Below are 12,291 nucleotides of genomic sequence, written 5' to 3'. Positions count from 1 at the left end.
GGTTGTATTCAATCTTCTAGCATACAGGAAGCGTGTCCAACCACCCACCAGGCAACCACAATTAATCTTTTTTGCATCGTGAAGATACAAAAATTTCTAACTTTAAAAGGTCCATTTATTTGGTGAGAGGCGAATGCGAGCTTGGCCGTCAAGCTGCGAGATACTCAAGTTCAGTCATCTATTGAGTTTTTAAGTCATCTATGAAGAAGTAATTTGGAACAAAAGAAGTGAACTCAATGTCGCACTGTAAAGCAGACTTGAGATGATTATTTATGCAATGAATAATGAAGCAAGATGCTTATCCATGCGTCATGCAATGATAAAAGTAGATCATATGTAATCTTTTCGTCGACATTTGAAAAAATTGAAATTAGTTGTTTGCTGGTTCCTCCTTTTATTGAATTCAATATGTTTCATTTTTTGTGCTATCTTTTTCAACTCAAGAGTAGAAAGCGATCCTTGGCATATAAAGGTGGGTAGAATTAACTTTTTTTTCTCTTAAAGTTGAAGCATTGACCAGATATACATTTCTCTCCATACCCTTTCATTGCGATGTGCCCTTCCCAATCGAGTTCACATTTATTAATGGTGTGTTGTCAATTAAATGTTACCCTAACATTTAAGAGGATTTATGATTGGGAATAATGCCATGTGGCGACAAAAAAGAAACGGTGGTTGGCAAGGAGACCTTTCTATTTAGTAGTGCTAGTATAAAAAGAATAAATGTAAGGGCTATGACACAATCACAAATGAAATCATTTAAAGCACTCTGCAACTAATTGTACCGGGTCATTTAAGTCCTTTAGTCACACCACGATTGAATAACAAACAGGATAGAGTCATCAGAACGTCTCCGAGAAGCTTGTCTGAGTTGGAATTGAATCGAACACGACTGTATTTGCTGGGATTATGATATGAATCTTGTGATTATGGAATATAAAAGTAATAAATGACTTTATTTATGGTTCAGATTCACTCATGTTGCTTTTCGGGCACTTATTAGAGAATATATTTTCAAAAGGGACAAGTGCAGGAAACAATCGAATATGAAATTAACCAATAATGTGGGACCAATAATATGGTTAAAGCTAAATTGGTGAGGATTATATGACTGAAGGAAAATGGCACAAAGTCCCTCGTGGAGCAGGTATACAATGAATCACCCAGAGAGAGAGAGAGAGAGAGAGAGAGAGAGAGAGACGTGTCTGTCTATTGAAATGGAATCAATCTTACTTTCAAAATGTGGCTTGAGATCAGGCTTTTAGGCTAGGTCAAATTATCTTAGATGAAGATTATTCAACTCTGAAAAATGATAAAGCAAAACAGGAATATTTTTCAGATGAATGGGTACTAGGTCAATTTGTATGTATGTCGTTTCGATTAGCTAGACCCCTTTGAAATCTTGCATATTAAAGAGTTCATACATAATATGAGCTAATATATGTCTAGTTTAATGAGCAATAAGAATTTTAACTGTTTTATGAACATTTTTTTTTTTTTGGGTTCGGATTATGAACATGTTTAAGAACTTTTTTCAAGAGATGAACTTGTGCCAAAAATCTAGGGCAAAGAAACTGAAAATGGAAAAGAAATCTTGATGGCATGGAACCTGCCAAATCGGGCTGGGGCACATATTAGCTCACATTACGTATCGACGAGGTAAAAAAATCTTATCTCTAAACACATATCTCAAGGTTGAACCATATCCGGGCACTTGGCCCAAGCCTTGACAGAGCCTATGCCAAGCCTGACACCGCAGGCTTCCGGGCCCTTTTGCCCGGAAGTAACTCAAGACATACCGATCGCACCATCGGAACAGTATAGCTTCCTAGTATAGCTTCCTGCTTTCTAATGGTGCGTTTGGTAATATTTCTATTTTTAAAAATAATTTTTTATTAGAAATTATTTTTTCCGATTCTATTCTTGAAAATAATTTCTAAGCAAAAGAACACGTTTTATAATTTTATAAAATTTTTATTTCCAGGACAAAAATGCATTTGGTAGAATTCTTAAATTTTTTTGTTTCTTTTAATTTTGTTTATTTTTTTTTCTTTGGCCGGTGACTGGCTAGGCGAGGTTCGGTGAGCTTGTCGGAGCCTTGCCAAGCTAGGGCGAGGTCCAACGAGCTCGCTAGAGGCTCGCCTTGGCCTAGTGAGGCTGAGTCTCACGCTAGCTAGGGAGGTTGAGCCTTGCTGTGACCCCTAGCGATGCTTCGGCGAGGTCGCCGACCCTCATTTGGCCGGTCCGGTGCCAACCCTCATCTGGCCGGTTGCCGATGCCAGCTATGGCCAAGGTTGGCAACCGGCCAAAATGAAAAAGAAGAAAATGAAAGAGAAGAAGAAAAGAGAAGAAGAGAGAAGAGAAGAAAAATGATTTCTTTGTTTTTGTTCATTTGATTCTTAGGAATTATTCTTGGGAACAATAAGTTAATTTTTTCTACTTCTTATTTTTGTTCCAAATCTATTTTCGGTTCCCGAAAATAAAAGTTTTATCAATCAGGTTTCTATACTTTTTTTGTTCTCTCGAACAAATAATAGAAATAGTTATTCCGGAGAACATTAAAAAAATTTTCCCAAACAGCAAGAACGAGAACAACCCCTCCACATGGCATCAAAGAAAAATTAAGAGCATTCAAAGAAAAATCTTACAAAAAAATGGCCTCACTGGTTAATCGAGGGCAAGAACGACCCCTCCACATGGCGACAAAAGCCCCGTTAGGGCCCCTGCAGAGAAGCGCGAGTCCGACGGCTAGAATTCAATTGGACTGTTAATTGACTAAAATGGAGACAGAGAAAACTGTCGCCATGGTCGGATCCACAGGATGGTTCTGTGTGGATGATAGACATGCACGACACTCACTGTCGCTCACTTCTTTCCCACACCGACAGCACTTCATGCATGTATTTGCACGGATGGACCTTGCCTAAATGGCTTCTTCAAGTGAACCTTCAAGCAACCCGTGCTCGTACTTTGGGTAGGGAAGTGTTCCGCACCAAGAAAGTGTGTGCGTGGACACGGGGGAGAGAGAGAGAGAGAGAGAGAGAGAGAGAGGGAGAGGAGAAAATGGAGGGAGCTATTGGTGTGAGAAAAGGTGCATGGACTGAGGAAGAGGATGCGTTGCTGAAGGAGTGGGTGGAGAAATATGGTGAAGGAAAATGGCACCAAGTCCCTCGCAGAGCAGGTTTGCTATTGATCACCCCAGCGAGAGAGAGAAAGAGAGAGCTATTTTCGCTGTTATCATTAGAGCGGGTATCAATGGGTTTGAGTTTGCAGGGTTGAACAGGTGCAGGAAAAGTTGCAGGTTGAGGTGGTTGAACTATCTGAAGCCCAACATCAAGAGAGGGGCATTCCAAGAGGACGAGGTTGACATGATCATTAGGCTTCATAAGCTTCTCGGTAATCGGTGAGTAAAGCTCTCCCAAGTCCGCCTTACTCGTCGCATATCATATACATAATCATGCCGACACCCCATCACTACTAAATCATGTATCCCTTCGACCATTTCTTTCGGGGCTTTAAAAATGAGTTTCGCCAGCGGGATCCTCATAAAAGATAGAAAAGACCAGGTTCAGAAAATATTGTATGTAAAAGAGACGTAGAGGACTCGTGGAATGCATGAATAAGAAAGACGCAATGAAACTTGTACGAGCAACCTTAAATTGGGCCACTTGCCAAAATACAAGAAATGAGTTTTGGGAGCGTAAGAATGTCAACCATTATGTTTAATTTGAAAATTCGAAGTCAATGCCCTTTAGTGAGCTTCAACATCAAGAAAACATATTGCTCTCTATATTGAATATTGTCTAAGGATGAATTCAAAGAGCTTGTGTGTGGAAAAAGCTCTTTTATATGAATTCGACTACCTTGTGGTGTGGCTATCATTAGCTTGTCAATGGTTTTGGAAGCACTACACCCGTGACGTCCAGACGTATACCAAAACATTTTCATTGTTTTAAAATTCGTCACGGCACAAAATATAAGTATTTTAGGCAATACAAAATAAGTAAACCTCGAACCTCAAAATGCCAATTATCTTTGACAAAGATGATTCAACTCTGAAAAATGATAAAGCAAAATGGGAGCATTTGTTATATAGATGTCGTTTCAATTAGCCAGATCTCAGATGAAACTAGCAAATTAAAGAGTTGATACGTAATAAGAGCCTATACATGTTTAATTTAGCGATCACTAAGAATTTTAACTTTTTTTTATGAACATGCTTAACAAACTTTTTTCCCCCTAGAAATGAACTTGTGTTCAATGCCTAGGGCAAAGAAACGGAAAAGGGGGAAAAAAACTTGATGGCATGGAGCCAGCCAAATACGGTAGGGGCGTCGGCAAAGGACAGAGAGCCCTCCTCTTGATTTGGAAATTGTTATAGACTCTGTGAAAATGAACGTACAAATATTCGGCGGTCCCAAACCTTGTCAACCACACAACCAAAGGTAGGTGAAAAAGATTTTTGAAATTATTTTGGATCACTTAAATAAATTATCATAATGAAGCAAGATTTGCTTTAGTACGATGAACTTTTATTGAAAATTACACTTAGTACAGTTTTTTTTCGAAAATATTTTTTTTTTGTTAATCTCAAAACACTTATGAGTTTTTTTTTTTTTTTTTTTGGTTGTCCAAAAACCCTTTAGCGTGCAGGAGGGAGTAATAAACCACCCTTTTCATATACATGTAATTAACACAATTTTTCTGAAATTTCATTATACTTTCTGCACAAAGTGTGGACATGATAGCCACATGGTGACAACGTGAAATCTGAATGGACCCCATGACAATACAATGCGGTACCCGAATACGTGGTGGGCCGCGGTTTTAGCATTAACTCCTCAATTAATTTGGTGATCATCGATTAAGTCCACCATTTAATAAATAAGTTCTCTGTGATGCTAGATGTAATAAATACTTTCAGATTAATCACCATTATCAATAAGACATGATGAAGAGTAAACTCAGCCAGATAATAAGATTGATTGTATTGTCTATTGCTGAACCCCGGAATGCGTGTTGTACCTGTACATGATGAGGAAAAAGAACGTTACGACAACTGCAATCTGAGCCACTTTATTTCAAGGTCTGGTGTGTTGCCATCAAGGAATTTTCCTTCGCAACGGTTTTTTTTTATCTGTTTGGACAAACGTATAGACTTTTAATAGGTTTCTTAACATGATGCCTGAATTCAGCATCTTTGGGACTAGTAAAACCTAGAGACCTACAACCCACCATATTAATTTCTCATATTTTCAAGATTTATTCTCAAAATCCTTATTTAATTGTAGTTGTTTTCTAGTGAAGCTATATTTGTCTTTTACAATGAGTCTTGGAAATTTATGTTTGGAAGGTTATTCCATGCTCCTTTATATAAGCACGCTATGATGAATGAAGAAGACAAGACTTAGTTGATTCATAAATTATTTGAGCCTTTGGCTTGAGAACAAGTAGTTTTTTCTTATTTTGCTCTTATGCCTTAAGTATAGTACCTTCGGTGGCAAGTAACCTCTCAAACATTCTTGCATTATCTTTTACTTCTCTATACTTATGTTAGCGTCGTAATGTAAAGACATAAAGAATAGATGAGTAACTTGCTTTAGAGGTGAGAGATGGTCTAGTGGTACTTGTTGAAATTACCAAATGCAAAGTCGCAATTTCAAAGGTATGTATCTCACTTTGGGGAATGATTATGGACTTCTAGCACTTATAGCGAGAAATTAAGGTGACATGGCTTGCCCACCTCGAAGAAGTGGGTCGTAAGTAGACCCGTTAAACGGGTGGGTCGGGTCGGGTTTGGGTCGGGTCATAAATGGTCCGACTCAAATCGACCCATTTAACCCGTTTATGACACATTTATTATAATGCAAAAATTTTGACTCATACCCGACCCGATCCGTACACGACCCATACCCGACCCATTTAACGAAACCTAAAAAAGTTTATATATATATTTTTAAAATGATATTGCTAAAATGGTTTTATACAACATAAATTTAATAGATAATTTTTATAATTTTTAAAATAATTATTTAAAAAAATCGAATTTTAATTATTTTTTTTTTTTTAAAAAATAATTTTTTAATTATTTTTATTTTTATTTTTAAGAATATAATATAATATTTCTTTTTCTTTTTCTTTTTCTTTTTTCTTTTTCTTCTTCTTCTTCTTGGTCGCCCGCCGCCCACGACGATCGCCGGGCGGCCGGCCACACGGGCGAGCCTCGAGCTCGCCGGCTCGCCGACGCCGGCGAGGCTCCAGATCCGGCGAGCTCGAGCTCGCCCCTCGCCGGATCGGCGAGGCTCGCGGCGTCGGGCGAGCTCGAGCTCGCCCCTCGCCCGACGCCGGCGAGTTCGAGTCTCGCCGACGCCGGCGGCGAGTTCGAGTCTCGCCAGATTGGCGAGGCTCGAGCCTCCGCCTCGCGAGATCCGGCGAGCTCGAGCTCGCCGACGACGCTCGCCGCCGGCGAGCTCGAGGCTCGCCCGGCCGATCGCCGGCCATCGCCGTCCGGCGACCGGAGGAAGAAGAAAGAAAAAAAGGAAAGAAAAATAAATAATAAAATAAAATAAATATAATTATAATTATAATTTCAGTTTTTTAAAAAAAATTGTAAAGTCAAAGAGAGGAGAGAGATGGTGGGGTTTTGAGTGAAAATAAATAGGTTTATTTTTAATGGGTTGATAAATGGGTCAACTCTTTAACCCATTTAAAATCCATATATTTTAGTCTTAACCCATTAAAACTCATTATGGGTGCTTTATGAAAGAAAGCTTGACCCATTAATGACCCATTTACCATAAATGGGTTGTGCAACCTATTTAACACCTCTAGTCGTAAGTGAGGCAGAATGAAGACCTCTTCGCAGTTTTAAGTTTGAACATTTTGTAGCATGGTATGGAATTCTCTTATTAATGCTCGGATGGAATGGCCACCCATTCTGACCTTTTCGAGTAGAGAAAAAAAAGGAAGAAAGAGGTGGCAAATACAAGATAATCGAAATAAATATTTTAAGTTATGCGCACAAGACAAATTTCAGAAGTAAAGTTGTAGATTCTGAGGCAATCCAAACGGAAAAACAAGCAAAGTGATTGGATGTTTTGTATTCAACTGAGAAATGTATACAAAATAAAAGGGAAATTTTAATGTCGTAGTCGAAGTTCTGCACAAACGAATCAATCTTAAATTAGAAATACACGGTCAGTTACCTATGTAGTATAAAGAGCACTGATATTACAATCTAAGGACGTGCATGTCCTCTTCTTGACCAATATCAGCATGTATGATATCATTTAACTCTTTACTAAAGTTTCTATGACCTGATAATTGAGTTAATTGGTGATATTGGAATCGATATAAGCCCGTGCCTGCAGGGACAACTGAGACACAAGTGGGCATGTAGAACTATCAAATCATACTAAAATTTTAAGACTCAAGTGGGCATGCAGAATTATTAATCAAAATTCATGTCTTTGCTAACTGAAAATGAGGTTCCATTTTGCTTTCGATGGTGATCAATATTGAACTAACGAGTTGTTCTTCCTATCTCATTTTCTAAATAATAATCTGTCCAAGTTCATGCAGATGGTCACTGATTGCAGGGAGACTTCTGGGAAGAACCGCAAACGACGTGAAGAACTATTGGAACACCCATTTGGTTAAAAAGGTCATCTATCACAAGCCGAAAGAAGACGATCCACAGAGGAAATTCGCCACCAAAATGAATGTCATCAGGCCTCGACCTTGGAACCTATCAAAGAGCTCAGCGTGGCTCAAGGGAAAAGCCACGCTGGTGGCTTCAATGACTCCGACGGGTGAAAACCTTGGACAACAATCTCCAATGTTGTCTCGTCGGAACAAGGAAAGTGCGTGGTGGGAAAATCTGTTCACGGACAACGACCCCGACAAAGTACTCATCACCTCAAGGAGAGGCTCGGAAGGACAGCGGGACGCGAAGCTATGGCCACAGAATCTTGCTATGGAAGAGGAACAAAATGGTTGGAACGAGCTCTCGGTCGATGCGGACAACGACCCCGATAAAGTAATCATCACCTCAAGGAGCAGCTCGGAAGGACAGCAGGGCGCACAGCCGTGGCCACAGGAACTTGCTATGGAAGAGGGACAAAATGGTTGGAATGAGCTCTCATTCAATGAGGACATTTGGGAACTTCTTGGCGCGAGACCTCAAGCAGATATCTAGCCATGGCTTTGCTCAATTGTCTAACTAGCTATTCCTAAGGGGTCAAAGACGAGTCATTTATGTCTAGTAGTATGCTAAAACTATACCATTTATTAAACATGGTGATTGATGCATCAGACTATAGGAAAAGCTTGTTATAAAAGAGATTCCATGTTAGAAATAATGTTTGTAAAGGAATAGTCACATTCATCTATGAATTAGTTATTGAAGTTCATGATGGAAATTGTTGGAATTAACATGAGAATTCTTGGTCATTGGAATGTGTCGAATAAACTTTACTTGAATTTGATATATCTCGGATAGAGATGTCAAGTCACAATAAGCGTTCTCCATACATAAAAGTAAATGATAACGGGTTCCTAAAATTTGGGCCCAATTATAAAGAAGATGATTGCCCAAATTAGGTCATGACAAATATAGTACAATTCACAAAACCCATTTAAATGGAGTGCATGATGAGTTCATTGATCATGAGAGATAAAATAGTGCAGTCCACAAAGTTTATCAATTGAATGTGTAATGAGCTCATCGATCACAAGTTTTAGATGGATATAGTTTAAGTGGAGTAGAGAACGCGTCATCCCAATTAATTGACTAGAAACAGGAAAGGGTGTTGAAGACTGACTCAAGGAGAGTCCATTGACCAAAGGAGAACCGTAGCTAAAGGATAGGGAAAAGTCACAAATCCCTAGAGTAGAGCGCAAGTCAAGAGATAGGTAGAGATTCTTGTGGAAGTTAATTAGGATGCATGACAGAGCGGCTCAAAAAAGATATACGAAGAATCTTTGAACATCTCTTAGTACATTCAACAAAGACAATACAGTACGCGCAAGAATCAAGACCCTTCATAAATCATAAAGCTCATTGGATTTTAGTATTAACTCCTCAAAATTTGAATTAGATTAGGTTTTCAACAAACCGAACTGAATTGGTCATTTTTGGGTAATTTCCGATTTCTAAAATTTGAAACTGGTGAATATTGATCCAATTTTCAATTCCAGGTGTGAACCCATCTATCTAGACCATTAAAATCGGATCAGTGTACTTTAAAAAAATAAAAAATTCTGCTCTTCTTTCTAAAAGTAAAAGAGTAACCTCAGAAACTCTAGCCTTCTCCTCTCTTGTACTCACCATTCTCTTCCTCTTGATCTTTGCTTTCTCTTAGTTACCTCATCATAGTCGCTCATGGCCTTGCTAGTTGTGGTCTCGCCTCGAGCTGTTCCTTGCAGTTGTAGCCTTGCTTCCGTCTTTCCATTGCGACATTGCAATCGCAGCCAACTTGGTCTCCTCGATCTTTGCTCTTTCTCTAACCCTCTCTCGCTAGGCGCCTCGGGCTTGCCTCATAGTCACGGCCTTGCCTTTGACCATCATTGTTGAGCAATTGTTAAATGCTGGTTCTAGGATCCACTTAGGAATCAGACTAGATTGATTAATCCAGTTCTAGAACCAGGTGAACCAATTCCCAATTCCACAAACTAAGAACCGATCCTTGAGAACCAACCCACTCTAGAAAAAATCGCCCTTAATTGATGTTGTCCTGCACTCATGCCATCGTTTCCTATTCGACATAGATATCTCCATGGTTGATGCTTGATCCTATACAGCGGCAGACGCAAGGTTTAGATTTAGGGAGGACAAGTTGAGTGGGGGCAAGGTAGAAAATTGTGCTCAATATTTTCTCACAAGAATATACATAATAAACTTTATATGGCACACCACCCGCCGTGGTGGCTCCGCTGGTAGGCTCCCTGACTTCCACGCTGGAGGTCGGGAGTTCAAAGCCCCTGCAACGCAAGTTGTAGGGAGGCAGGCGGAACATTGGCGACATATCCGGGATACGTGGGTGGTGGTTTCCTACGTGCCTCCCCAGGGTTTACTTACGCAGCTGTCGGCTATGCGGGGTTCCCTGGGTCACAAAAAAAAAAAAAAAAAAAAAAAAAAACTTTATATGGCACATTCAGGCCACGGTCCTCTCCTTAGAACAAGCGAAGAGCAGCCTCGCCTCATCTGCAATCAAATTGGAGGATGCGAAGCTAAAAAGATAGAAGGCAAAATCGAGTTACAAATCCATCGCCCTACCAAGTACCAACACCATTCTTGCAATTGTGTTTGCGTTTCGCAAGAAATCCCACGCACAAGAAAACCACAGGTTAAACATCAACAACAACAAGAAGAAAGTGAAATCCCCGAATATCCAATCGCCATCTCGCAATTGACTTTTCTAAAATAGATTTGAGAAAAGTACATGGATGATTGATGCCTTTATCCCAGAGACCCAAAGCTTGCAATGCGTTCCTTTCTCATTGATGGAAAATTATCCCGTGGCGAAGCATTTGATCGTAAATATTTCTAACGAATAATTGTACTCGCACGAACTTGAGGCGAAATGAGTTTCAGGACAGATGAAGACGATTTTCAAGGGAAGGCCATAGTAAAATCCTAGCACCTGTTTTGTTTTCAGAATGAGTGCTCTGTTTCAAGTGAAGAATTCGTAATTATGTAAAGCTTAATAAGATTTTAAGTTGTGTTTAATCGTCGGATTTAGATTGGCAATATCCCGTCTTCCAAATGCCAACTCACCCAGACAAATTCAACACTTGGTATCTGTGCTACTTCCGTTGGTGTCAAGAGTTCGTGCGAACTCAAGTTCTATTGTGGGATCTTGGTTCACATTATTACTCGGGTAGAGTCATGTCCATTACCTGTGTCATCTCTCCTGTGAGTAGCACCACTACAACCCCTTTCATCCGTTATCTCTTTGGTCAGTCGAACCTGCTCAAGAGTTAATATTTGAGGCATAATTGAATTGAGCGAGATAATAAATATCTAAACCAAAAGAAATTTCGATGCCTGAGAAATAACAAAGCAAGCCAAATCTTTCATCTCGAAATGTCAACTGAAATATTATTTCAGATTCGTAATTCCTATAATATCATCTCTTGTAATGATTATATCATCCACATAAAAAAAAAAAAAATTTGCTTCGATGCTATGACAAAGAAATAATGCGTCGTAATGAGGCCTAGATTGAAATCCAAATTTCCCGACCTTTGTACTGCTAGGGAAGACCACTTGGCAAGAGACAAGAATGTGAACACTTTATGGGAGTGTAGGATCAATTGGCAGTCTCTGTCGGATGAGAGCTAGATTGAAATCATGTATACTGAGGTACCCTTCATGGCATGAGACAAGAATGTGAACAACCTATTGTCGATTTTCTCAGTCGGATGCAAGCAGCGCGGGATCAGTTGGCATTCTCTGAGCCTACATGAGAGTTCGACACTAACGCTACCTAGTTTGTGCGTCTTTGCTTCATCACACAAACGAGCTCAATCTCTGATATCAAGTTAGAAACAAAACAAAAATAAAAGGATTATCGTAGTACTTAACCCTATAATGTGATACGATTAAGAAGTATTTACGTCGGATTTTTTTTTAAGAAATGAAGCAATTTAACAAAGATATTATCTAACATAGGAAACAACAAATGATAAAATCAATTACAATATCATGTAATCTTAAGAAATCTTGTAATATTATGATGATATTCTAACCATTATCAATATTCATCATTATTCCACAAAATGTACAAATGTCAAATATGTATGTACGGTCATCATTATCATAAGCATTTATTAGCTGTTGTTTCTAGATAAACGTGACTGTTCATAGCATTGAATAAGTGGTAACTTTTTTTGGACTCCTAACATTTTAAACTTGGCCTTTCGAAACAAGTAGAGACAAACTTGGCATTGCAGTGTTATGTACCAAACTTGGCGAGAGGCGAATGGAAGCTCCGCCCTCAAGCTGTGTGAGGCTCGAGTTTAGATATCCATTAAGTTCTAAATCATCTATGAAGAAGCAACTTAGGAACCAAAATTGTGAACTCCATCTAGCACTACAAAGCAGACTTGAGACATACAACAAGATCGAGATCATCTTCTGTAGCAATACCTACGAGTAGATGTCGTTTGTGGTCATCATGCTTTCACATTTAATGCTGTAGAGTCATCAAACTTTGATTTCGATAAATGAAAGTACTGAAGTAAAATCTCTATTAATGTACTCTGACCGTTTTCTAACCACTTTTCATT

At 39.2% G+C, this 12,291-nt stretch overlaps 1 protein-coding gene across 1 annotated transcript; it reads left to right on the top strand.

The window, feature by feature from the left end:
- Positions 1-3,063: 3,063 nt before the first annotated feature.
- On the top strand, positions 3,064-8,197 carry LOC104451993 (transcription factor MYB90). The gene is made up of 3 exons (XM_010066535.3): positions 3,064-3,181; positions 3,274-3,403; positions 7,582-8,197. The coding sequence occupies exons 1-3, from the start codon at positions 3,064-3,066 to the stop codon at positions 8,195-8,197; spliced, it is 864 nt and encodes a 287-aa protein (XP_010064837.2).
- The last annotated feature ends 4,094 nt before the right edge of the window (positions 8,198-12,291 follow it).

Source organism: Eucalyptus grandis, chromosome 6 (assembly GCF_016545825.1).
Source record: "Eucalyptus grandis isolate ANBG69807.140 chromosome 6, ASM1654582v1, whole genome shotgun sequence".
NCBI classification, from domain to species: Eukaryota; Viridiplantae; Streptophyta; class Magnoliopsida; order Myrtales; family Myrtaceae; genus Eucalyptus; species Eucalyptus grandis.
Note: the sequence above shows the minus strand (reverse complement) of the source record. Positions and strands in the feature narration are given on the sequence as shown.

Excerpts from the sequence above, each read along its gene's own strand:
- LOC104451993 (XM_010066535.3), top strand. The coding sequence starts at position 3,064 with ATGGAGGGAGCTATTGGTGTGAGAAAAGGTGCATGGACTGAGGAAGAG. Across the intron at positions 3,182-3,273 it reads CCAAGTCCCTCGCAGAGCAG|GGTTGAACAGGTGCAGGAAA; the intron begins GTTTGCTATTGA and ends TTGAGTTTGCAG. Across the intron at positions 3,404-7,581 it reads CATAAGCTTCTCGGTAATCG|ATGGTCACTGATTGCAGGGA; the intron begins GTGAGTAAAGCT and ends AAGTTCATGCAG.